General features: G+C 51.3%; 2 protein-coding genes across 2 annotated transcripts in view; both read right to left on the bottom strand.

Annotated features, from left to right (window-relative positions):
- The window catches only part of MUC17 (mucin 17, cell surface associated), a 38,286-nt gene extending 34,064 nt beyond the window's left edge, over positions 1 to 4,222 (bottom strand). The window contains exons 1-2 of the mRNA XM_030795596.1: positions 3,229 to 4,222; positions 1,282 to 2,193 (exon numbers count right to left, since the gene is read on the bottom strand). Coding sequence (XP_030651456.1) covers positions 1,282 to 2,193; positions 3,229 to 4,222 — 1,906 coding nt within the window. The remainder of the gene's footprint in view (positions 1 to 1,281; positions 2,194 to 3,228) is intronic.
- Positions 4,223 to 17,762: 13,540 nt separating this feature from the next.
- The window catches only part of MUC12 (mucin 12, cell surface associated), a 32,113-nt gene continuing 23,705 nt past the window's right edge, over positions 17,763 to 26,170 (bottom strand). The window contains 7 exon segments of the mRNA XM_030795595.1: positions 17,763 to 18,105; positions 18,741 to 18,829; positions 20,701 to 20,777; positions 22,317 to 22,478; positions 23,268 to 23,430; positions 23,520 to 23,591; positions 23,968 to 24,119. Coding sequence (XP_030651455.1) covers positions 18,064 to 18,105; positions 18,741 to 18,829; positions 20,701 to 20,777; positions 22,317 to 22,478; positions 23,268 to 23,430; positions 23,520 to 23,591; positions 23,968 to 24,119 — 757 coding nt within the window. The 3' untranslated portion in view covers positions 17,763 to 18,063.

The following is a 26,170-nucleotide window of genomic DNA, read 5'->3' as shown; positions in this document are numbered from 1 at the left end:
GAGTTCTTCCTTCACTAGGAGTTGAGGTTGGCATGTGAGTACCTTCAGAAGTTGTAGGATATGAACTGGCTTCAGAAGAAGTGGTCACAGGTGTGCTGGTGTCAACAAGAGTTGTTGAAAGGGTGCTCGTTTCAGAACTGGTCAACAGCGTGTTGGTGACAGGCATACTTGCTAATGGAGTCTTTCTTCCACTAGGAGTTGAGGTTGGTATGCTGGTACCTTCAGCAGTTGTAGGAGATGAACTGGCTTCAGTAGAAATGGTGACAGGTGAGCTGGTGTCAACAAGAGTTGCTGAAAACGTGCCAGCCTCAGAACTGACTACCGATGTGATGCTGACAGCCGTGCTTGTTAACGGAGTGCTTCCTTCACTAGGAGTTGAGGTTGGCATGCTGGTACCTTCAAAAGTTTTAAGAGATGAATGGGCTTCAGTAGAAGTGATCACAGGTGTGCTGGTGTCCATAGGAGTTGTTGAAGGGGTGCTAGCCTCAGAACTTGCCAGTGGCAGCGTGCTTACAGGTATACTTGCTAATGGAGTGGTTCCTTCAGTAGGAATTGAAGTTGGTATGCTGGTACCTTCAGCAGTTGTAGGAGATAAACTGGGTTCAACAGAAACGGAGACACGTGTGGTGGTTTCAACAGGCATTGTTGAAACGGTGCTAGCCCCAGAACTGGCCATTGAGGTGGTGCTGACAGGGATCCTTGTTAATGGAGTGCTTCCTTCACTAGGAGTTGAGGTTGGCATGCTGGTATGTTCAGAAGTTGTAGGAGATGAACGGGCTTCAGCAGAAGTGGTCACCGGTGTGTTGGTGTCAACAGGAGTTGTTGAAAGGGTGCTAGCCGCAGAAATGGCCATTGGCGTGGTACTGACAGGCATACTTGTTAATGGAGTGCTGCTTTCGCTAGGAGTTGAGGTTGGCATGCTGATACCGTCAGCCATTTGAGGAGATGAACTGGCTTGAGAAGAAGTGGTCACAGGTGTGCTGGTGTCAACAGGAGTTGTTGAAAGTGTGTTGATTTCAGAACTGGCCACTGGTGTGGTGCTGACAGGCATACTTGTTAATGGAGTGCTTCCTTCCCTAGCAGTTGAGGTTGGTATGCTGGTAACTTCAGCAGTTGGAGGAGATGTACTGGCTTCAGTAGAAGTGGTCAAAGGAGAGTTGGAGTCAACAGGAGTTGTTGAAAGGGTGCTAGCCCCAGAACTGGTCAAGGCCGTGGTGCTGACAGGCATACTTGCTAATGGAGTCGTTCCTTCATTAGTAGTTGAAGTTGGTATGTTGGTACCTTCAGCAGTTGTAGGAGAGAAACTGGCTTCAGTAGTAGTGGTGACAGGTGTGCTGGTGTCAACCAGAATTGCTGAAAGGGTGCTAGCCTCGGAACTGACTACTGTCGTGGTGCTGACAGGCATACTTGTTAATGGAGTGCTTCCTTCACTACGAGTTGAGGTTGGCATGCTAGTACCTTCAGAAGTTGCAGGAGATGAGCTGGCTTCAGAAGAAGTGTTCACAGGTGTGCTGGTGTCAACAGGAGTTGTTGAAAGGGCGCTAGCCTCAGAACTGGCCACCGGCGTGGTGCTGACAGGCATACTTGCTAATGTAGTGCTTCTTTCACTAGGAGTTGAGGTTGGCATGCTGTTAACTTCAGCAGTTGGAGGAGATGAACTGGCTTCAATGGAAGTGGTCACAGGAGTGTTGGAGTCAACAGGAGTTGTTGAAAGGGTGCTAGCCTCAGAACCTGCCACCGGCGTGTTGCTGACAGGGATACTTGTGAATGGAGTACTTCCTTCACTAGGCGTTGAGACTGGCATGCCGGTACCTTCAGCAGTTGTAGGAGATGAACTGGCTTCAGTAGAAGTGGTGACAGGTGTGCTGGTGTCAATAGGAGTTGCTGTAAGTGTGCTAGCCTCAGGACTGACTACTGGCGTGCTGCTGTCAGGCATACTTGTTAATGGAGTGCTTCCTTCACTAGGAGTTGAGGTTAGCATGCTGGTCCCTTCAGAAGTTGTAGGAGATGAACGGGCTTCAGTAGAAGTGGTCACAGGTGTGCTGGTGTCAACAGGAGTTGTTGAAAGCGTGCTAGCCTCAGAATTGGCCACCAGCGTGGTACTGAGAGGCACACTTGTTAATGGAGTGCTTCTTTCACTAGGAGTTGAGGTTGGCATGCTGATACCGTCAGCCATTGTAGGAGATGAACTGGCTTGAGAAGAAGTGGTCACAGATGTGCTGGTGTCGACAGGAGTTGTTGAAAGGGTGCTGATTTCAGAACTGGCCACTGGTGTGGTGCTCAGAGGCATACTTGTTAATGGAATGCTTCCTTCACTATAAGTTGAGGTTGGCATGCTGTTACTTTCTGCAGGCTTAGGAGATGACCTGACTTCAGTAGAAGTGACCACAGGACTTTTGGACTCAACAGGAGTTGTTGAAAGGGTGCTAGCCTCAGGACTGTCCACCGGCCTGGTGCTGACAGGTATACTTGTTAATAGAGTACCTCCTTCACTAGGAGTTGAGATTGGCATGACAGTACCTTCAGCAGTTGTAGGAGAGGAACTGGCTTCAGTAGAAGTGGTCACACGTGTGCTGGTGTCAACAGGAATTGTGGAAAGGGTGCTAGCCTCAGAATTGGCCACTGGCATGGTGCTGACAGGCATACTTGTTAATGGAGTGCTTCTTTCACCAGGAGTTGCGGTTGGCATGCTGGTAACTTCAGCAGTTGGGGAAGATGAGCTGGCTTGAGAAGAAGTGGTCACAGGTGTCCTGGTGTCAACAGGAGTTGTTGAAAGGGTGCTAGCCTCAGAACTGGCCACTGTCATGGTGCTGACAGGCATACTTGCTAATGGAGTGGTTCCTTCCGTAGGAATTGAAGTGGGTATGCTGGTACCTTCCACAGTTGTATGAGATGAACTGGTTTCAATAGAAGTGGTGACACGTGTGGTGGTGTCAACAGGCATTGTTGAAACGGTGCTAGCCTCAGAACTGGGCATTGAGGTGGTGCTGACAGGGACACTTGTTAATGGAGTGCTTTCTTCACTAGGAGTTGTGGTTGGCATACTGGCACTATCAGCTGTCGTACGAGATGAACTGGCTTGAGAAGAAGTGGTCACAGGTGTGCTGGTGTCAACAAGAGTTGTTGAAAGGGTGCTAGCCTCAGAACTGGTGTCCGGTGTGTTGCTGACAGGCGTAATTGTTAGTGGACTGCTTCCTTCAGTATAAGTTGAGGTTGGCATGCTGGTACCTTCTGCAGTTGTAGAAGGTGAACTGGCTTCAGTAGAAGTGGTCAAAGGAGTGTTGGAGTCAACAGGAGTTGTTGAAAGGGTGCTAGCCTCAGAACTGGCCACTGGCATGTTGCTGACAGGTATACTCGTTAATGGAGTACTTCCTTCACTAGGAGTTGAGATTGGCATGCTGGTACCTTCAGCAGTCGTAGGAGAGGAATTGGCTTCAGTAGAAGTGGTGACAGGTGTGCTGGTGTCAACTGGAGTTGTTGAAAGGGTGTTAGCCTGAGAACTGGCCACCGGCGTGGTGCTGACAGGCATACTTGTTATTGGAGTGCTTCTTTCACTAGGAGTTGAGGTCGGCAGACTGGTACCTTCAGTGATTGTAGGAGATGAATTGGCTTCAGTAGAAGTGGTCACCGGAGTGTTGGAGTCAGCAGGGGTTTTTGAAAGGGTGCTAGCCTCAGAACTGGCCACCGAAGTGGTGCTGACAGGCATACTTGTTAATGGAGTGCTTCCTTCACTAGGAGTTGAGTTTGGTATGCTGGTACCTTCAGCAGTTGTAGGAGATAAACTGGCTTCAGTAGAAGTGGTGATAGGTGTGCTTATGTCAGCAGGAGTTGTCGACAGGGTGCTAGCCTCAGAACTGGTCAAAGGCGTGGTGCTGACAGGCATACTTATTAAAGGAGTGCTTCCTTCACTCGGAGTTGAGGTTGGTATGCTGGCACCATCAGAAGTTGTAGTAGGTGAACTGGCTTCAGTAGAAGGGCTCACAGGTGTGCTGATGTCAACAGGAGTTGTTGTAAGTGTGCTCATTTCAGAACTGGTCAACAGCATGGTGCTGACAGGTATACCTGTTAATGGAGTGCTTCCTTCACTAGGAGTTGAGGTTGGCATGCTGGTAACTTCAGCAGTGGGAGGTGATGAACTGGCTTCAGTAGAAATGGTCACAGGTGTGCTTGTGTCAACAGGAGTTGTTGAAAGGGTGCTAGCCTCAGAACTGGCCACTGGCATGGTGCTGACAGGCATACTTGTTAATGGAGTGCTTCCTTCACTAAGAGTTGAGCTTGGCATACTGGCACCATCTGCAGTTGTAGGAGAGGAACTGACTTCAGTTGAAGTGTTCACTGGTGTGCTGATGTCAACAGGAGTTGTCGAAAGGGTGTTAGCCTCAGAACTGGCCACCACTGTGGTGTTGACAGGCATACTTTTTAATGGAATGCTTCCTTCAGTATAAGTTGAGGTTGGCATGCTGGTACCTTCAGCAGTTGTAGGAGATGAACTGGCTTCAGTAGAAGTGATCACAGGAGTGTTGGAGTCAGCAGGAGTTGTTGAAAGGGTGCTAGCCTCAGAACTAACCACCGGCATCATGCTGACAGGCATTCTTGTTAATGGAGTACCTCCCTCACTAGGAGCTGAGGTTGGCATGCTGGGACCTTCAGCAGTTGTAGGAGATGAACTGGCTTGAGCACAAATGGTCACAAGTGTGCTGATTTCAACAGGAGTCCTCAAAAGGTCGATAGCCTCTGAACTGGCCACCTGCGTGGTGCTGTCCGTCATACTTGTTAATGGAGTGCTTCCTTCACTGTTAGTTGATTTGTGTATGGTGGTGCTTTCAGGAGTAGTAGGAGATGAATTTGCCTGAGTAGAAGTGGTCAGAGGTGTGCTCATATCAACCTTATATGTTAAAGACGTGGAGGCCTCAAAATTGGTCAGAGGTGCGGTGCTGACAAAAACCGTTGTTGTTGAAGTGCTTTCTTCACTCGGTGTTGACATGGGCATGTCGGTGCTTATTCGTAGCTTCACAACGTTTGTAGGTGTTGTACCTGTGACGTCGTTTGCCGCAGAAACTGTTTAAGATACAATGATATTTTGTTTAGAAGTTTCTTATGGTTCTGTACGTCAGGAGTGATTGTTGTCATTGGGCTTTTTACTGAAAATGTGTTCAGATGAGGGATGTCATCCATTTTCAGGAAGAAGTGGAATTAGTTTCTCCAGTGTCTTAGTCTCTCCTGCCTTCCCTTCTACGCGGTTAGGAATTGAACTCGACCTGAACCCCCTTTCTTCCACAGTCCCTGCCTGGGTGATTCCACATCTGCCTTGTAATTCCTGGCCCCAGATCTCAAGCCGTCACACACTGTAAAATGTGGCAGCTTCACCAGCCTGGCAGGGGTCGCTCTAGCCCTTTCGCAGGTGAGTCACCTTCCCAGATCTTGGAGTCTATTGCCTTACCTGTCTCAAGGTTCTGACACAGCTGTTGGCACTGAGGCTTCAAGAGGTCCCCTTGGGAGATGCACCCTCCTCCATCCCACACAGCCCTGTTCATGCTGAGGTCTGAAAGAGACAAAGGGGAGTTAGTATCCCAGAGCCACGATCCTCCTTCATTCTCTTGAAGCCTCTGAGTCTCTACTCCCTGCCCTGGAAAGTCCCTGGCCCCTGAACCAGCCTGCTGATTTCAGTTAGAAATCAGCCATCAGGACCCTGCCCCAGAAAGTAAAGCAAGAAGATGGTACAGGGGATTTGCTCCCCAGCCTGGGGGAGGTCCAGCAATGTCAAATTGTGCAGGTGGCATGTGCCCGTAGTTCCAGCACTTTAGGAGGCTGGGGGGAGAGGATCGCTTGAGCCCAAGAGGTCAAGGCTACAATGAGCTATGATTGCACCACTGCACTCCAGCCTAGGTGACAGAGTGAGACCCTGTCTCTACAAAATTTATGAAAATTAGTTGGGGATGGTGGCATGTGCCTGTAGTCCCAGCTACCTGGGAGGCTGAGGCAGGAGGATCACTTGAGCCCAGGAGATCATGTTCATAATGAACTATGATGGCACCACTGCACTCTAGCCTGGGTGACAGAGTGAGACCTTGTCCCTAAAATAAATAAATAAATATTTCTAGAAAGAGAGAATATGACCTATTAGAATAACATGCCAACTGACTGGGCGTGGTGGCTCATGCCTTAATCCCAGCACTTTGGGAAGCTGAGGCAGGCGGATCACAAGGTCAGGAGTTCAAGACCAGCCTGGCCAACACGGCAAAACCCTGTCTCTACTAAAAATACAAAAATTAGCTGGGCATGGTGGCATGTGCACCTGTAGTCCCAACTACTTGGGAGGCTGAGGCATGAGAATCGCTTGAACCTGGGAGTCAGAGGTTGCAGTGAGCCGAGATCACACCACTGTACTCCAGCTTGGGTGACAGGGCAAGACTCAAAAAAAAAAAAAAAAAAAAGCGAACATTGTAATTGCAATTTGAAATATATAAGTGAGTGGTTAATTTAGATTTGTGATTTTCCATTAGAACCTTGCTAAGATTGTAAACTGTTAAAACATTTAAGAGAACTTAAGATTCAACACACATAAACATTTAATTAGACCCATAGAACCATCTATGTGTGGGGAAGTTTTAAAAAAATATACATTTAATTTGTTAGATTTATGGAATTTCTTAAGTACTTGGGAAGTTTATTAATCAGACAACTGAAGTCTTTCAATAGAAAATACAATGTACAGTCATATATTCTTAGCTAGAAAGTTTACTAAAAAAAAAAAAAGAGTCCGGGCGCAGTGGCTCACGCCTGTAATCTCAGCATTTTGGGAGGCCAAGGTGGGCGGACTACCTGATGTCAGGAGTTCAAGACCAGCCTGGCCAACATGGTGAAACCTCGTCTCTACTAAAAATAGAAAAATTAGCTGGGCGTGGTGGCACGCGCCTGTGATCCCAGCTACTCGGGAGGCTGAGGCAGGAGAATTGCTTGAGCCTAGGAGACAGAGGTTGCAGTGAGCCGAGATCGTGCCACTGCACTCCAGCCTGGCCAACAGAGCGAGACTGTGTCTCAAAAATAATAATAATAATAATAATAAAAACGGAATGCAAAAATTCCCAGCACCCAACAAGGTAAAATTCACATCTGGCATGAATCATTACTGAGCATGAACAGTCAAGAAAACATGATCCATGGACAGAAAAATAATCAGCCTATGGAAACCTACCCAGAATGGACACAGACATAAGAGTCTTCAGAGAAAGGCATTTAAGTAGTATGTATGTATGTATGTATGTATGTATGTAGAGACAGAGCCTTGCTCTGTCACCCAGGTGGTGCGATCTCTGCTCACCGCAACCTCTGCCTCCCGGGTTCAAGCAATCCTCCTGCCTCAGCCTCCTGAGTAGCTGGGATTACAGACACCTGCCACCAGACCTGGCTATTTTTTTTTTTTTTTTTTTTGAGATGTAGTTTTGCTCTTGTTGCCCAGGCTGGAGTGCATTGGTGTGATCTTGGCTCACCACAACCTCTGCCTCCGGGGTTCAAGTGATTCTTCTGCCTCAGCCTCCCGAGTAGCTGGGATTACAGGCGTGTGCCACCACACCCCAACTAATCTTGTATTTTTAATAGAGATGGGGTTTCTCCACGTTGGTCAGGCCGGTCTCGAACTCTCAACCTCAGGTGATCTGCTGGCTTCAGCCTCCCAATGTGCGGGGATTACAGGCATGAACCACCACATCCGGACTTATTTATTTATTTTTTGAGAGACAGTGTCTCTCTGTATCGCCCAGGCTGGAGTGCAGTGGGGCAATCACAGCTTACTGCAACCTCAAATTCCTGGGCTCAAGCAATTCTTCCACTTCAGCCCCCTGAGTAGCTGGGACTACAGGCATGAGCCACCATGCCTAGCCAATTTTTAAAAAGTTTTTTGTTTGTTTGTTTGTTTGTTTGTTTTCGTAGAGACAGGGGTCTCACTATTGCTGCCCAGGCTGGTCTTGAACTCTGGGCCTCAAGGGATCCTCCTGCCTCAGCCTCCCAAAGTGCTGGGATTACAGGTATGAGCCACCGCATCCAGTCCAAAATAGTTTCTATAACTGTGTTCCATATGTGCAATAATCCAATAGAAACATGAAAAATGTGTATATAAACAAACAGAACTTCTAGAGATAAAAAAAAATACACCAGATGGGATTAAGGACAGATTAGACATTGAAGAAGAAAATAAATAATGATGTGAAGGGATGGCAATAGAAACTATCCGCACTGAAAGACGTAAAGAAAAAATGAGCAGAGCGTGGTGGCTCATGCGTGTAATCCCAGCACTTTGGGAGGCCAAGGTGGGCAGATCACAAGGTCAGGAGTTCGAGACCAGCCTGGCAAATATGGTGAAACCCTGTCTTTACTAAAAATACAAAAACTAGCTGGGCATGATGGCATACACCTGTAGTCCCAGCTATTCAGGAGGCTGAGGCAGAAGAATCACTTGAACCGGGAGGCGGAGGTTGCAGTAAGCCAAAATCGCGCCACTGCACTCCAGCCTGGGTGACGGAGCAGGACTCCATCTCAAAAAAAAAAAAAAAAAAAAGGAATTAAAAAAAAATTTAAGGGTGGGGTGCGGTGGCTCACGCTTGTAATCCCAGCACTTTGGGAAGCCCAGACAGGCAGATCACTTGAGCCCAGGAGCTCGAGACCAGCCTGGGCAACATGATGAAACCTCCATCTCAACAAAAAATACAAAAATTTGCTGGGCATCGTGGCACGCACCTGTAGTACCAGCTGCTTGAGAGGCTGAGACAAGAGAACTGCTTGAGCCCGAAAGGCGGAGGTTGCAGTGAGCTGAGATTGCATCACTGCACTCCAGTCTGGGCAATGGAATGAAACCCTGTCTCAAAAAAAAAAAAAAAAAAAAGAATTTTTTTTTTTTTAAAGATTATCAGTAAGTGTTGGGACAACTTTAAGCAGCCTAATATATAGGAGTCCCTAAAGGCAAGGAGAAAAAGGGGTAACTAAAAAATATGTGAAGAAACAATGGCCCCACATTTTCAAACTTGATAAAAACTATAAGCCCACAGCTCCAAAAAGTTCAACAACTCCAAACACAAGAAACGTGAAGAAAACTACCAGGGCACTAGGATTCTACAGATATTAAAATGGAGATCTGTGAACAACTTCATGCCAATAAATTTGACAACTTAGATGAAATGAACAAATTCTCTGGGAGACACAAACTAGAAAAGCTCACTCGAGAATAAATAGATTGGCCAGGCATGGTGGTTCATGCTTGTAATCCCAGCCCTTTAGGGGACTGAGGGGCGGTGGATCACTTGACACCAGGAGTTCGAGACCAGCCTGAGCAATAGAGAGAAACCTCATCTCTACAAGAAATATAAAATATAAAAATTAGGACTGGGCGTGGGCCCTAGGTGCCCCACCCCCAACCTCACTTACTACCTTTCATCCACACTGGATTCATGCAAATTAATATAATATAATATAATATAATTTCTTTTTATTACTTTTAATAGACGTAGAGATGGGGTCTTGCTATGTTGCCCAGATAGTCTCAAGCTCTGGGTCCAAAGTGATCCTCCAGCCTCGGCCTCCCAAAATGCTGGAATTACAGACATGAGCCACTGTGTCTGGCATATTATCTTTCAATAATGAAAAAATAAAATAGGCCGGGCGTGATGGCTCACACCTGTAATCCCAGCACTTTGGGAAGCCAAGTGGGGAGCGTTGCTTGAGGCCATGAGTTTGAGACCAGCCTCGGAAACACAGCAAGACCTTGTCGCTACTAAAAATAAAAAAAGTTAGCTGGGCGTGGTGGTGCGTGCCTGTAGTCCCAGGTACTCAAGAGGCTGAGGTAGGTGGATCACTTGAGGCCACAGTTTGAGATCAGCCTAGGCAACATGGTGAGATGCTAACTCTACTAAAAAAAAACTAATCGGGCGTGGTGGTGCATACCTCTTGTCCCAGCTAATTGGGAGGCTGAGGCGGGAAGACCACTTGAGCCCAGGAGTTCAAGCCTGCAGTGAGCTATGGTGGCGCCACTGCACTCCAGCCTGGGCAACAGAGCGAGGTCATATCGCTTAAAAACCACAAGAAATCTTTGAACAAAGGGACTTGCATGTCCATTTTGCTCTGGGCCCTAAAATTATGTAACCAGTTTCATCTAGAACAAGATGAGAGGTCTCAGCCCCATTATCTCAGCACTATGAGCTGCATGAAGTCGCTTAATCTGTGGGATGCTAGTGGCTGGGGTTGGCTACCTAAGACAGACTGTGCCAGGGATGGAGTGGCAAGGCCAAGTGACCAAGGCCAACGAGGCTTCATGGCTCCCATAGCCAGCCCTCCTTATGGCAAAGCCAGGCCATAGGCCCAGGCCCACAGCAGGACTTCCTGGAAACAGCATACCCCTGTCCCTGCCTGGGTCTGGCCCCTGCAGGTAAATCCAGGCAGATATAGGAGGCCAAGGGCTCCCCCTGAGCATCTTCACTCCACTGTGCCTGGTAGGCCCTGACCCACTGACCCCCAGGAGGTGGGAAGAGGGTGGAGTCAGAGGGAAGTAAGAAGGCTTTGCAGGGGTGAGTATAGGAGATAAGGGGAGAGAAGGGACTGGGACTTGGACAGTGTTATTGGGGTGAGTCCACCACACATAGCAAGCACTCAGTTCTGCAACATCCACTGTGTGGGCTCTTCCATAACTGCTTTCTTTTATTTTTATTTTTTCTTTCTTTATTTTTTGAGACAAGGTCTCATTGTTGCCCAGGCTGGAGTGCAGTCTTGGCTCACTGCAATCTCCGCCTCCTGGGTTCAAGCAGTCCTTCAGCTTCAGTCTCCCAAGTAGCTGGGACTACAGGCACGTATCACCATGCCCAGGTTTTATTTATTTATTTATTTATTTTGAGAGAGAGTCTCGTTCTGTCACCCAGGCTGGAGCACAGTGGCATGATCCTGGTTCGCTGCAACTTCCACCTCCCAGGTTCAAGCAATTCTCCTGCCTCAGCCTCCCGAGTAGCTGGGATTACAGGGGCACACAACCACACCTGGCTAGTTTTTTTGTATTTTTAGTAGAGGCAGGGTTTCACCATGTTGGCCAGGCAGGTCTCTAACTCCTGACCTCATGTGATCCATCCGCCTTGGCCTCCCAAAGTGTTGGGATTACTGGCGTGAGCCACCGCGCTTGGCCTATATTTTTTGTAGAGACGGATTTTCACCATGTTAGCCAGGCTGGTCTCGAACCCCTGGCCTCAAGTGATCCGCCTGCCTCGGCCTCCCAAAGTGCTGAGATTACAGGTGTAAGCCACCATGCCCAGCCTCTTTTTTTTTTTTTTTTCTTGAGACGGAGTCTCCCTCTGTCACCCAGGCTGGATTGCAGTGGTGCAAACATGGCTTATTGCAGCCTCCACCTCCTGGCCTCAAGTGATCCTCCTACCTCAGCTTCCCAAGTAGCTGGGACCACAGGCGCACACCACAATGCCTAATTTTTACATTTTATTGTAGAGATGAAAGTCTCCCTGTGTTGCCCAGGCTGGTCTCAAACTTCTGAGCTCAAGTGATCCTCCCACCTCAGCCTCCCAAAGTGCTGGGATTCCAGGCATGAACCACCCATGCCTGGTCCTCTAATTGTTTTTATATTGGCTCTGTTCTCCCTAACCCCATTAAATTTTTCTTTTTTTTAGAGACGTGGTCTCCGTCTGTCACCCAGGCTGGAGTGCAGTGCTCAAGTCGGGTGCTGGTGGCCACGGTCGGCCACCTAAGACAGAGTGTGCCAGCCTCCCAAAATGCTGCGATTACAGACATAAACCACTGCTCTTGGTCAATGATTTCTTTTTTTAAAAGAAGGCCTGCTACCTCCCATCAAGATGGAGGTGGAGGTTGCAGTGAGCTGACATCACGCTACAGCACTCCAGCCTGGGTGACAGGGCAAGGCTCCATCTCAGAAAAAAAAAAAAAAAAAAAAAAAAAAAAAAAAAAAAAAAAAAAAAAAAAAAAGGAGGAGACGGAGCGGGGAGGAGGTTTGGAAGGGAAATAAAAGATCAGTGCTCAAGTGCTATTCTCCATTAATTTTGACCAATTACAGAGAAATAGATTGTTCATGTTGAAGCCAAAGCATTCATCTGATCTCAGAAGGTTAGGGCAATGGGTTGGGTTGAGGCCCTGCAGACCATGCAACTACCTCCCCACTGGAGGGCCATGGGAGGTGGGAGGATGGGGATGGAAGAGAAGGAGGCAGAAGCAGTTGGGGTCACATCCCCCCTTCTCCTCACTTGTTTCCTCCCTTGCTGTTTTTTTTCCAGCTATTAGCAATTTCTTCTTTTTCTTTTTTTTTTTTTGAGATAGAGTCTCACTCTGTCGCCCAGGCTGGAGTGCAGCGATGCCATCTCGGCTCACTGCAACCTCTGCCTCCCAGGTTCAAGCGATTGTCCTGTCTCAGCCTCCTGAGGGGCTGAGATTACAGGCTTGTCACACCATGCCCAGCTAATTTTTCTATTTTTAGTAGAGATGGGGTTTTGCCAGGTTGGCCAGGCTGATCTTGAGCTCCTGACCTCAAGTGATCCACCCACCTCAGCCTCCCAAAGGGCTGGGATTACAGGCATGAATCACTGCTCCTGGTCAGCAATTTCTCTCTCTCTTTTTTTTTTTTTTTTTTTTTTTAAAAAAAGCCTGCTCCCTCCCATCAAAAAGTGGGCAAAGGTCATAAACAGACACTTCTCAAAAGAAGACCTACAAATGACCACCAAGCATATGAAAAAATGCTCGACATCACTAATTTGCATCAGGGAGATGCAAATTGAAACCACAATGAGATACAGAATATATCCCAGTCACAATGACCGTTATTAAAAAGCCAAAACAAAACAAAACAAAACAAAAACAAATAGATATTGGCATGGATGTGGTGAAAAGGGAACGCTTATACATTGCTGACAGGAAGTAAATCAGTACAACCTCTATAGAAAACAGTATGGAGATTTCTCAAAGAACTCAAAGTACATCTGCCATTTGATCCTGCAATCCCACTACTGGGTATCTAATCAAAAGAAAACAAGTCACTGTATCAGCCAGGCGCAGTGGCTCACACTTTGGGAGGCTGAGGTGGACAAATCACTTAAGGTCAGGAGTTCGAGACCAGCCTGGCCAACATGGCGAAACCCCCGTCTCTACTGAAAATACAAAAATTAGCCAGGCATGGTGGTGGGCGCCTGTAATCCCAGCTACTCAGGTGGCTGAGGCAGGAGAATCACTTGAACCTGGGAGGCAGAGGTTGCAATGAGCCGAGATAGTGTCACTGCACTCCAGCCTGGGACAGAGTGAGACTGTCTTAAAAAAAAATAAAAACCAAAAATATTTCTTTTTAATTTTGAAAGGTCTGCTCCTCATGCCCCACCCCGGCAGGGTCTCCCCTCATTCCTTTCTGTTGTGAGCTGAACTGAAACTCTAATCCCCAGTGCCCCAGAAGGTGGCCTTATTTGGAGATAGGGTTTTTGCAGGGGATCGAGTTAAACTGAGGTCACTAGCATGGGTCCTAACCCAACACAGAGATAGATACACCCACAGCAAGATGAGGTAAAGATGGAGGCAAAGCGTCTACCAGCCCAGGAACACCACAGATTGCCACCAACCACCCGCAGCCAGGAGAGAGGCCTGGGACAGACCCTTCCCTGGCAACTTCAGAGGGATCATGGCCCTGTGACACCTCGGTTTTAGATTCTGGCCTCCAGGACAGCAAGGCAATCCATTTCTGTTATCATAAGGCACGGAGATTGCAGTACTTTATAATGACAGCCCCAGGGAGCAACAACTACAATTTTTTCTGGTCCCCTGTGGTTACAGGGGTGGGCTTGAGGCAAGGAGAGTTAGTGCAGATTCCTGGAAGGTTCCCTGGAGGAGGTGGGTGTTTTTGATTTTTTTGGAGACAGGGTCTCACTCTGTCATCCAGGCTGGAGTGCACTAGTGCAATCACAGCTCACTGCAGCATCGACCTCCCAGGCTCAAGCGGTCCTCCCACCTCAGTCTCCCAGGTAGGTGGGACACAGGCGTGCACCACCATTTCCAGCTAATTTATTGTAGAGATGGGGTCTTGCTATGTTGCCCAGGATGGTCTCAAACTCCTGGGCTCAAGTGATCCTTCCATTTTGGCCTCCCAATATGCCTGGATTATAGGCATGAGCCACTGCACCTGGCCTGGGAGGGGAGCCTTGTTGATGGGAGTAGGGAGCCGGGGTAGATATTTGAAGTTCCCTTAGAATCTCTCAGGAGGGTACTGGGTGCAGTGGCTCACGCCTGTAATCCCGGCACTTTGGGAAGATGGATCACCTGAGGTTCCGAGTTCAAGACCACCCTGGCCAACATGGTGAAACCCCGTCTCTACTAAATATACACAAATTAGCTGAGTGTGGCAGCGTGCACTCATAATCCCAGCTACTTGGGAGGCTGAGGCAGGAGAATTGCTTGAACCTGGGAGGTGGAGGTTGCAGTGAGGTGAGATGGCGCCACTGCACTCCAGCCTGGGTGACAGACCGAGACTCCTTCTCAAAAAAAAAAAAAAAAATCTCTCGGGAGGAGGACAAGAGTGGGATGGTGATGGAAGTGCTAGATGGGAACAGAGGCCTAAACAGGGATGGGGGGAGGGCAGAGGGATACCTGCCATGGACAGGTGACTGAGCACCCAGGCCTTGGTGGCCCTCATGCTGGGCGTAGGGGTGAGAGGGCATCTGTGATGGCAGGGCCGGGCTGGGCGAACAGACAGGACATTGTGTTTTGTTGACAAGCAATATAACCAGGTGACCTGCGGGATGAGAGGGTGTGTCTGCTGGGAAGGACCAGGCTGAGGCCATTGCAGCTGTCTCTCTAGACCCACGCCCTGCCCTGGTATCCCCAGCCCCGTGACTTGAGCAGGCGTGAGGCTCTGGGTCCCTGGAGAGGGAACATGGAAAGGGTCAGAGGCTGCTCAAAGCTGGCCAGGGCCCCAGAGGACAGCCAATGCCAGGCACAGAGATGGAGGAGCCACAGAATCCTGGAGAGCAGGAACAGGGTCTGAAAAGTCACATTCTACAAAGGCAGAGACTGAGGCTAGAGATGAAATCAACGATAACACGCAGAAAGTGGGGAGAGGCCAGGAGGGGGCCAAGGAGAGGCAGGGAGAAGAAGAAAGAGAAGAGAGGGGGAAGGAAGGGGCTAGAAGAACCCAGGAAGAGGGAAGGGAGGAGCAGAGAGAAAGAAAGGAGGGGGCCAGGAGCAGTGGCTCACCCCTGTAATCCCAGCACTTTGGGAGCCCAAGGTGGGAGGACTACCTGAGGTCAGGAGTTTGAGACCAGCCCGGTTAACATGGTGAAACCCTGTCTTTACTAAAAATATACAAAAATTAGCTGGGCGTGGTGGAGTGTGACTGTAATCCCAGCTACTCAAGAGCCTGAGGTGGGAGAATCGCTTGAGCCCGGGAGGTGGAGGTTGCGGTGAGCTGACATCGCGCTACAGAACTCCAGCCTGGGTGACAGACTGAGGCTCCATCTCAAAAAAAAAAAAAAAAAAAAAAAAAAAAAAAAAAAGGGAGGAGACAGGGAGACAGATGGGGGCACGGCTTGGGAGGGAAACAGAAGATCCTGTCTAAGATGCCGTTATTAGGGATACATCACCAAGGGTCTGGGAGGCGCAGAAAGTGCGAGGAAGGGAGTGTTTTCATTACGACAAATGGGCTGGCAGGTCTGGGTGACATCGCCACAGGGTGACATCTCGAGGGGCAGGGACCCTGAGGTCTATGGGTCCAGTTTCTGTCTTGGTTCCCCTGCGCCCTTCTCTGGGGGCAGGTGAGGGGCAGAGAGTCCAACTGGAACCCACTGTCATCCCTCCTGCCCTGAGGCCCCCGGGTCCCCACGGCCATGAAGCCCAAAGCGGCTGAGCTGGAATGATCCTCAGAGATCCTAATGCCTTGTCTTCTGGGGAGACTGAGGAAGGAGATGAACTGAGCAGCCCCAGGGTGCACAGCTGGTTCATGGCAGGATTAGAATCTGGGGCTTCTGAAACCCCATTTTGTGCCCGTGTGGCTATATCCCGGAAACATTCCTGGGGCACACAGCAGGGTGTGCTGGTGTGGGAGGTGACAGGGAGCTGGCAGGAACATTCACTGGGTAAGGATAGACTCTAATATGGGTTGAGCATCAGTCTTGTGCCAGGGATCATGCCTGGCGGGGAGCTCTTTTCAATCCCAGCAGCTGCCCTGAAAAGCAGGTATTATTATTCTTACTTTCCGGAGGGGAGACTGAGGCTCAGAAGGGGAAACTAAGGCTCAGAGACCCTCAACTGGAGGAGGCTCCAATGCCCTGGCTCTTCCCCCAAAAGCTCGCTGGAGAGAAAAGAGAAGTCCAGGGGCTGGGCACAGGGCTGAGCTCCAGGCCGAGGGCACCCCCCCATTGGTGCCCTGGAGGCAGCCCTCCCTCGGGGATGGGCAGACAGAGCAGGCTGGCCCCTGGGATGGGGGCCTTGTGGGCAGCGGGGCATGGGGGTCACTCACCCTGCTCTGCAGCCGCTTGTGGGGGCAAGAGCGAGAGGACCAAGGTCAGCAGACACAGCGCCATGGTCCCTGGCCTCGGCATCGGAGCTCCGAGCACGTCTCACTTGCCTGTCACCCCCAAAGGAGCTGGCGAAATGAGCCTCAGAGAAGCAAACTCATAAATAAAGGGTGCCAGAGACCTTTGGTCCCTGAGACACTGGGGATCAGGGACCAGCCTGAGCCTGAGTCAGTCTGGAAGCTTACCTCATGACTTGGGGCGCAGGGCCTGTTTCAGACCAAAGGGCAGAGGGAGGGGGTGCCGCTCCCTGGCCTGGCAGCCCATAGGCGTGAGGGTTATCAGCTTTATCACCCCAATAGAGGGGCAGCCCAGGGGGCCTGTAGGAGCCGGGGGGAGCTGATGAGATCCCCCGACCAAGAGTGGTGGGAGATGGGCAAGAGGGACCGGGCCTGAGCTGGGAAAGGAGGAGGGTATCACCTGCATTTGACCCTAACCCCTAGCAGAGACACCCCCTTTGTCTCTTCTCTAACCCTTCTTATTGGCCGGGTATGGTGGCTCACACCTGTAATCCCAGCACTTTGGGAGGCTGACATGGGAAGATCACTTGAGATCAGGAGTTTGAGACCAACCTGGCCAACATGATGAAACCCCATCTCTACTAAAAATACAAAACTCAGCCAGACATGGTGGCGGGCGCCTGTAATCCCAGCTACTCAGGAGGCTGAAGCAGGAGAATCGCTTGAACCTGGGAGGCGGAGGTTGCAGCGAGCCAAGATCGTGCCACCATACTCCAGCCTGGGCGACAGAGCAAGACTCTGTCTCAGAAAAAATAAATACATAAAATAACCCTTCTTATTGTCCTATGAGTCTACCCTGAAGACATGGCCATGCCTGGGCAGGGAGTTCCTGGGTTTGGTCTGTGGGTTCCGAGGTAAGCACGGCGCCCATGGCCATCTGGAGTGACCCTGCCCTGTGCAAGCTCCGCGGAGCCAAGTGCTCACTCCCTGGCCAACTGGGGTTGAACCTGAGGTCCTCTCCTGTCCCCAGAACCTGACATTAGGCTTTTCTGCCACAGGGACCTCAGCAGAGGCAGGCCTAGCCCCGTCCTGACTGGAGCAGGGGAGGGGGCCCCCTGCCAGGACACAGGAAGGGGCCCAGAGCATTCGTTCCATGCCCCATTCAGCAGTCAGTCCCGGGAGAAATCCCTTCCCAGGAGGGCTCTGACCCCCAACCCGACCCCAACTGCGGAAGGAGGGGAAGGAAACTTCTCACTTCTCATTCTGAGCTTTAAGATTTGCTTTTATTGGTAGGGAAATTCCAGAGTGGGGAGGCCACCCAGGAGGAGACAGGGGTGCCGAGGCTTCTGGGAGTCTAGAAACTCCTGGATGGAGGGGCTTACAGCCCCCAGCCTTCCCCAGCAGGAGCACAGGCAGGGGACTGGCCAAGTCTGTCAGCTCAGAGCAGGACCGGCTTCAGGGCCTGACTTCCGTCTCCTCTTGACCAACTCCGGAGGCCTGTGGGGGGCTCTGTGTTTGCAGCTCTCCTGCACAGAGACAGATGAGGGTGGGAGGCCCCCGTTGGCTCACACAGCGGATGCTACCATCTCCGGCCTCTGGATGTGGAGCTAGGGGGTGGGAGAGAAGAGGTGAGGCCAAGGGGCAGGCCCGGGAAAGGGGGAGCCCCAGGAGGAAGAGGGAGCCCTGCTGGGAGGAGGGATCCCCAGGGGGAGGAGAGAGTCCCAGGGGGAGGGAGGGAGTCCTAGGGGGAAGGGAGGGATTCCTAGGGAGAGGAGGGAGTCCTGGGGGGAGGGGGGAGTCCCAGGGGAAGGGGCAGCCCCAGGGTGAGGAGCAAGTCCTAGGGAGAAGAGGGCATCCTGGGGGTGGAGGGAGTCCCAGGGGGAAGGGAGGGAGTCCCAGGGAGAGGAAGGAGTCCTGGGGGAGGAGGGAGTCCCAGGAGAAGGGAGGGAGTCCTGGGGGAGAAGGGAGTCCCAGGGGTAGGGAGAGTGTCCTAGGGAGAGGGAGGGAGTCCTAGGGGGAGGAGAGAGTCCCAGGGGAAGGGAGGGAGTCCCGGGGGAAGGGAAGGGGTCCCAGGGGAAGGAAGGGAGTCCCAGGGGAAAGGGAGGGAGTCCCAGGGGGAAGCGAGAGAGACCCAGGGGGAGGAGGGAGTCCCAGGGGGAGGGAGGAAGTCCCAGGGGGAAGAGGGAACCCCAGAGGAAGTGGAGCAGCCTCAGGGGGTGGGGGCAGCTCGCAGCTGAGTCACCTCTGTGCCGGAGTCAACAGCCTCCAGGGTGGGCCGGAAGTTGTTGTAGGTGTTCTCAAGGCCGAATCTGCTATCCCTCAGATTCTGGTCTGTAGGGAGAGGCCGTGATGAGTGATGGGAGCCTTGGTGGGGGGAGGACTAGGGGGCAGAGGGGATTTCCTCTAGCAAAAGGAAGAGTCAGCCCGGCATCTGCCCTAAACCCTTTCCCACTGCCGACCACCCCTCCGACACTGCATCACTGGGCTGCGGGTAAGTGCCGAGCCTGCCTGGGGAGCCGCCCGCTGGACCCCGGAACAGGAGGGAGCGGAGCAGAAGCACCCCACATGCACGGGGTGGAAGCGGGGGGCACGGAGGAGCGGGCGTGCAGCCCTGGACTCAGGGGTGAGGTCAGAGTGGAGCGGGAGACAGGGCTGGCTCTGGGTCAGCAGGGCCGCCCTCCCTCATAGCAACGGTAACCATAGCAGGCAAAAAAGCTGCGTCTAGAATCTTCTTCCAGCATCCTCCCGGAGCACAGCGATCACTTACTTCCTGGTCCCGCAGAACCACTCACTCTCTGGACTCTGGGGATCTCCCTGCACCTCTGACCCCTCTTTGTCTGCCTCCTCCTAGATCGGGGTCCTCATGCCCTACCTGTCCTTCTACGGTGGCTCCTGGAGGGGGGGTTCCTCTTTCACCCTCCTCACTTCTCACTCTGCATTCTCCCCGATGAATGGACAAACCTCTATTCCAGTCCGTGGTTCAGGCTGCAGACCCCTCCCGGAGCTTCAGACAGGCACGAGCCTTGCAGCCTCCCCCTCAGCACCCACCAGCCCCCCAACTCAGTGTGCTCCACCGGCTGCTTCTCCCCCATCCTTCGGGGCCCAAGAGTCAACTCAGACAATCTCGGAAATCCTCCCTCACTCCCTCTCCCTCTCCTACCCCCTCAGCCGTATCTCCACCAGGCTGCGTCTCCTCTCCCTCCCCCAACCTCCTCAGCCTCACTTCCTCCACCTGGTCTCCCTGCTTTAGTGCTCCCTGAATGGCCTTTTGAGTAAAAAAAATTCAAAATGTGACCAGGCATGGTGGCTCATGCCTGTAATCCCAGCACTTTGGGAGGCCAAGGCGCGTGGATCACCTAAGGTCTGGAGTTCAAGACCAGCCTGGTCAACATGATGAAACCCTGTCTCTACCGTCTCAACTAAAAATACAAAAATCAGCTGGGCGTGATGGCATGCCTCCCAGCTACTAGGGAGGCTGAGAGCAGGAGAATCGCTTGAACCTGGGAGACAGAGGTTGCAGTGAGCCAAGATCGCGCCACTGTACTCCAGCCTGGGCGACAGAGCGAGACTCTGTCTCACAAAAAAAGGTGGGCGGCCAAAGCCCCTCAACCCCCCACCCCATTCCCGAAGCCCTGCCAACCTCATGTCCCTCACTCTTTCTTTGTGAGATTGACCTGCCTTCCCTTCCCCACCAAAAGCAAGCTCCTTCCCAACTGCAGCCGTTTCTTATGCAGTGCCCCCTGCCTGGGCACTGTCCTCACTGGGATAAGGCCTCCCTGCTTACTGGGCTCCCACTGTGTTGAAGGAGGAAGCACACCTGCTTACTCACCTGCTCAAGAGTCAGTCTCATCTGAGGGCTTCTCTGACGCCCCCCATCCCCACCCAGGCTGGGTCAGGTCCACCCCTCTGCTCCCTCTGCCCTGGGAATGGCCCTATCACCCCGATTAGCTGAGTGTGCATTGGATGCCCTCACTGAGTTGGTCTCCAGGGGCAGGATCTGGTTCTCAACCACTCCTGCACCCTTGCACACAGCAGGGGTGGTGTCTGGGTCCGGGGCTGCAGCGGCAGGTGGGGAACGGGCTGTCAGCCACAGCCACCCCAAAGGGGGGCAGGACCCCACGTCACCCCCACAGGCACAGGCACTACCCTGCCTTTCTTCACCCTCCAGCTCTGCTCATCTCCTTGCCCTTAACTAGAGGTACCTTCCCAGATGGCCGTCTTCTGGAAGATGCCAGGGGTGCCTTCCTTTCGCCACTCTTGAGGCACATCATACTGTTCCCTGCAGACAGAAATGCCGTGAGCAGCTGTAGGCAAGGAGGCCGAGGAGGGACTTGGTGGACCCTGACCTTCAGCTTCCCTCGAGGGGACAGTCACAGCCACACCCCAAGTCACAGATGGCAGCGATGATGGCAGAGAACAAAAAGTAGTATCACCATGGCTTCCCCTCTACCAAGGCAGGCACTGGCCAGGCCTCCTGGCTGCCCCTCACTCCCTTTAGTGGGCCTCAGTTTCCATATCGGTGAGATGGGGGCATAGGGTAGCTCCCTTCAATTGCCGACTTCGGGTCAGGTACTGTGCCAGGGTTTCCCAGCAAACTTCACAGGTGCATCTTATCCCATTTTACAGCTGGGAAAAGCAAGACCCAGACGCTCCATCTCAGCTTCCCCGTGTGATGCTGTGCTCTGTGGTGGCCAAGGTGAGTTATAACTAACTACGGGGAATGTCATTACATAGTCTAATTTCCACACATACGCTTCTGTTTCCATTCTCTGTGTTATGGTTTGAATGTGTCCCTTAAAGTTCATGTGTTGGAAATTTAATCCCCAAGGCAGCAATGCTGAGAGGTAGGACCTTGAAGACATGATTAGGTCATGAAGGTGCTGTCCTCATGAAGGGATTAACATCATTATCTCGAAAGTGGGTGTGTAATAAAAGCGAGTTCAGACAGCCAGGGGTGGCAGCTCACACCTGTAATCCCAACAACTTTGGAGGCTGAGGTGAGAGGACTGCTTGAGGCCAGGAGTTTCAGACCAGCCTGGGCAATATAGTGAGACCCTATTTCTACAACACAATTTAATTTAATTTAATTTAATTTAATTTAATTTAATTTAAGGCCGGGCATGGTGGCTCACACCTGTAATCCCAGCACTTTGGGAAGCCAGGGTGGGTGGATCACTCAAGGTCAGGAGTTCGAGACCAGCCTGGCCAACATGGTGAAACCCCATCTCTATTAAAAATACAAAAATTAGCCAGGCATAGTGGAATGCACTTGTAATCCCAGCTACTCGAGAGGCTGAGGCATGAGAATCGCTTCAACCTGGGAGGCGGAGGTTGCAGTGAGCCAAGATCATGCCACTGCACTCCAGCCTGGGTGACAGCAAGACCCTGTCTCTTAAAGAAAAAAAAATAAGTGAGTTCAGCCCTCTCTTCCTCTCTGTCCATGTGATGCAGACTGCCATGTTGCCATGCTGTGATGCAGCAAGAAAGTCCTCACCAGATGCAGCCCCTTGATCTTGGACTTCCCAGCCTCCAAAACTGTAACCCAAATAAACTTCTATTGTTTATCAATTACCCAGTGGTGGTATTCTGTTATAATAGCACAAAATGGACTAAAACACTCTGCCAAATTGATGTATCCTATAGGAAGGCCGCCCTTTGCTGCACCCAGGGCTGGGAGGGTCTGGGCACCCCGTCTGGCCTCAGCTGACCTCTCTGATTGCTGGCCTGGAAGAAGCAGAGCCTTAGGACATTCAGACAGTGGCCACCCCAGGATCTGTCCCCTCTGTCTGGGCCTGCGGTGCTGGCCCCACAAGCTCACCTGTGCTGTTTTCTCTGGGATAGGCTGAATAAGATGACTAGGATGATCAATGCGAGCAGCAGCACCGCCATCACAGCCCCCACAATCCCATACACGAGGCTCTTGGCGATGTTGAATTCACAAGTCTCTCCCCAGTACCAGTGTGTGTCCGTATTTGGGCACCTGGGGACACAGACAAGCTCAGGCTGACCCCCAGAGATCCCTCACATCCAATATCCCGAGGGCTAACCCACTCTCCTAAGCACAGGAAACCAGATCTCCCTCACTCCAAGGGCTGGAGCTCAGCCCCCAGAGAGCCTGGGTCCCTCACTTCCTCAGGCTGATGGGCACTGAGGGAGTTGGGGGGACCTGGAGACTGCAGATCAGCAATTCAAATGACTAGGGCTCAGGGGGACCTGAGAGTGTTGGGTGTCTCGTCCCGGACACGTGCCATTCACCCACCTAATCTCTAAGCAGCTGCCACCTAAATGGGCCTGTTATCATGTTTTTTATTTTGCACTTTAATTTATGGTCTGTGGACTTAGTGCTCTGGCTGCAGCTAGAGGTAATCTTGACAGCATGGCAGAGATGACATCAGGGAAATTAACAATATAGACAGATATAGAGATTGAGATAGAGATACAAAGATAGAGATGGAGATACAGACAAAGATAGAGATAGCGATACAGACAAAGATAGAGATAGAGATAGATTTGGAAATTGACAGCATGAACTTTCTCAGGAAGGGATTGCCCAGCTCTGGGACCTCTGTGTCTATAATCTACTCCTACTCCTCACTCTTGTGGGTGTGGGGGGGTGGGGATGAGGATACAGGGGAGAGGTATGTCCAGGAGTGGGGAGGAGGCACCTGCCAAGCTCTACTCAATCCCCCAACCCTGTGGGTGACTGCTGGGGAGGGGGAGGGCCCTATCACCAGGACAGAGTGGGTGCTGGGCTTGTGGGGACACTCACAGGCAGCGGGGGCCACTGCGTTGCAGCTGACATGTGCCCAGGTTACAGTTCATTTGCGACTTCGTTCCTTTGGTGCACTTGTTCACACAGGCCAGCTTCCCATCCAAGACATCCACATAGTAGAATTGGGCATATCCTTCGGCAGCCTTCTGGGTGCATTGCTCTGGGGGAGAGGGGCAGGCAGCATGCATGAGCCTGGCCAAAGCACCCCAGCCCCCACTCTTAGTGCCCACGCTCCACATAGCCGCTTACCCTGGAAGTCAAAGCCCGGCGTCACTGATGAATCCACGAAAGTGTCATTTTCACTATAGCACAGTATGGCCTCTGCCGAGAGTGGATGGGAAAGAAGATGGAACAGAAACACTTCCCTCTGCCTCCCTGGGGGTAGCCAGGCCTCTCTCTCTTCTTCTATACCATGCCCTCCCTTGGGCCAGTGCCCGTGGGGGTCTTTGTCCACCCTAGACATGCAGCTGTGCTTGTGAGAAGGCTCAAATGGGGATATGACAGCCTCAGCCTGGGACCCAGAGGGGGCTGTTGGGAGCAGCTTTGGGATCTGGGGAAGGCACCCTGGGCCTGGCTTCTGGGTTCCTGTGGCAGAAGTCTTGGGAGTCCCAGAAGAAAGAAGAGATAGGGGAGGGAGAGGTCAAGGTCACGATCTCCAAGACACCCACAGGTGTCAAGGGGTTTTAGGTGAGCTTACCTCTGCAGGAATCAGGATTAACAACAATTGTTTTGGTTTCATTCACAATCTTGGCCTTTACAATCTCTGCCAGGTTTTCAAACAGTTTCTCATACTCTAAAGTGTAGTCTGTCTCCAGAATGACATCGTTCTTGACCACGATGCTACCATTGCTGGAAGTGGGAATTGTTTCATTAGTTACCCATGTCACCACCCAGCCAGCGAGTGGAGCCCAAGCACCCAGAGGGGTAATTGGAGATGAAGCCGCCATGTGACCCAGAGGTGAGAAAGAATACAGAGTCTTCCCTCCAGCAGCTAACCACCCAGACAGAGGGAGGAGAGCAAAACGATTCAAGATCTCAAATATCATGATCACGATAAATGCCAATGAGTGAAATTCATCTCTCACAAAATAGAGGCTCTTGGATAAACAGGTGGAGAGATTTGAATCCCTGTGTCCTGTTGATGTGAAAGTAAAATAGTGCAGCTGCTATGGAAAACAGTATGGAGCTCCTCAAAAAATTTAAAATAGAATTAATGCATGATCCAACAATTCTACTTCTGGGTATATATACAAAATAACTGAAAGCAGGTCTTGAGTTTATATTTGTACCCTCGTGTTTTTAGTAGCATTATTTACCATAGCCAAAAGGTGGAAGCAAACCAAGGTCCATCAACAGACAAATGGAGAAACAAATGTGGTCTATTGTGGAATTATTATTTAGCCTTAAAAAGGAAGTACAGGGCAGGAAGTGCGGTGGCTCATGCCTATCATCCCAGCAATTTGGGAGGCCGAGGTGGGAGGACTGCTTGAGGCCAGGAGTTCAAGACCAGCCTGGGCAACATGATGAGACCCCATCTCTACAAAAAATACAAAAATTAGCCAGCCAAGTTGGTGCACACTTGTAGTCCCAGCTACTCAGGAGGCTGCGGCAGGAGGATCGCTTGAGCCCAGGAGTTTGAGGCTGTGGTGAGCTATGACTGCACCACTGCACTTCAGGCAACAGAGCAAGACCACATTTTTTAAAATTTAAAAAACAAAGAAAAAGTTAAGTTTCTAACCTAGAAGCTACTCCTTCAATAGCCAATGATGCAGCTGTGGGGAGAGAGATTGAGACAAGGCAAGTCATCTGTCACTGTCATTTTGAAAGATAAGTCAGTAGTAGGACTCAGGAGGACTTGAACAAAAAAAATCCTGAGCCAACATGGAAAGACCAGAGTACCGATGCTGAGCCAGGGGCAAGGTTGGGGCACTGGGACCCTCTCTTCCCTGCTGCAAGGACACGGCACCCTTGAGGTGCCCTTCCTACCCCTCTATCTGCCTCTTTCCATTCTCCACTGGGGGCTCTGGCTAGATCTTAAATGTTGGTGCTTTCCAGCTTCATTCCTGGGAGACCCTCGTTTTGTGCCATGACCCTCCCTCGCCCCTGACCTGGGCCATCTCATCCCACTCCCAGGACTTCCAGTGACATCCATCTGGGGATACCAATGCCTGTGTCTCTCATAAGACCCTTTAGAGGCTGGGTGTGGTGGCTCATGCTTGTAATCCCAGCACTTTGGGAGGCCAAGGCAGGAGGATCACTTGAACCCAGGAGTTTGAGACCAGCCCGGGCAACATAGCAAGACCCCATCTCTGCAAAAATTACAAAAATTAGGCCAGGGCAGTGGCTTACACCTGTAATCCCAGCATTTTCGGAGGCCAAGGTGGGCGGATCACTTGAGGTCAGGAGTTCGAGACCAGCCTGGCCAACATGGTGAAATACTAAAAATACAGAATTTAGCTGGGTGTGATGACATATGCCTGTAGTCCCAGCTACTCGGGAAGCTAAGGCAGGATAATCACTTGAACCTGGGAGGTGGAAGCTGCAGTGAGCCGAGATTGCACCACTGCACTCCAGCCCAGGCTACAAAGCAAGACTCTGTCTCAAAAAAAGCAAAACAAAAAAAGTTACAAAAATTAGCCAAGCATGATGGTGCAGGCCTGTAGTTCCAGCTACTCGAGAGGCTGAGGTAGGAGGATTGCTTAACCCGAGAGGTTAAGCCTGCAGTGAGCCGTGATTATGCCACTGCATTCCAGCCTAGGCAAGAGAGCGAGAACCTGCCCCCACTGATCCCCCCAAAATAAGACCTTTTAGGGCACGTTCCACTGCTGCATCATGCAACCACTCCATGTGGCTGGGCCCTGGGCACTTCAAACTTGATGTGATGCACACTGAACTCATCA

The sequence above is a fragment of the Nomascus leucogenys genome, chromosome 17, assembly GCF_006542625.1.
Source record: "Nomascus leucogenys isolate Asia chromosome 17, Asia_NLE_v1, whole genome shotgun sequence".
Taxonomy (NCBI): domain Eukaryota; kingdom Metazoa; phylum Chordata; class Mammalia; order Primates; family Hylobatidae; genus Nomascus; species Nomascus leucogenys.
This window is presented reverse-complemented; position numbering and strand designations above follow the sequence as displayed.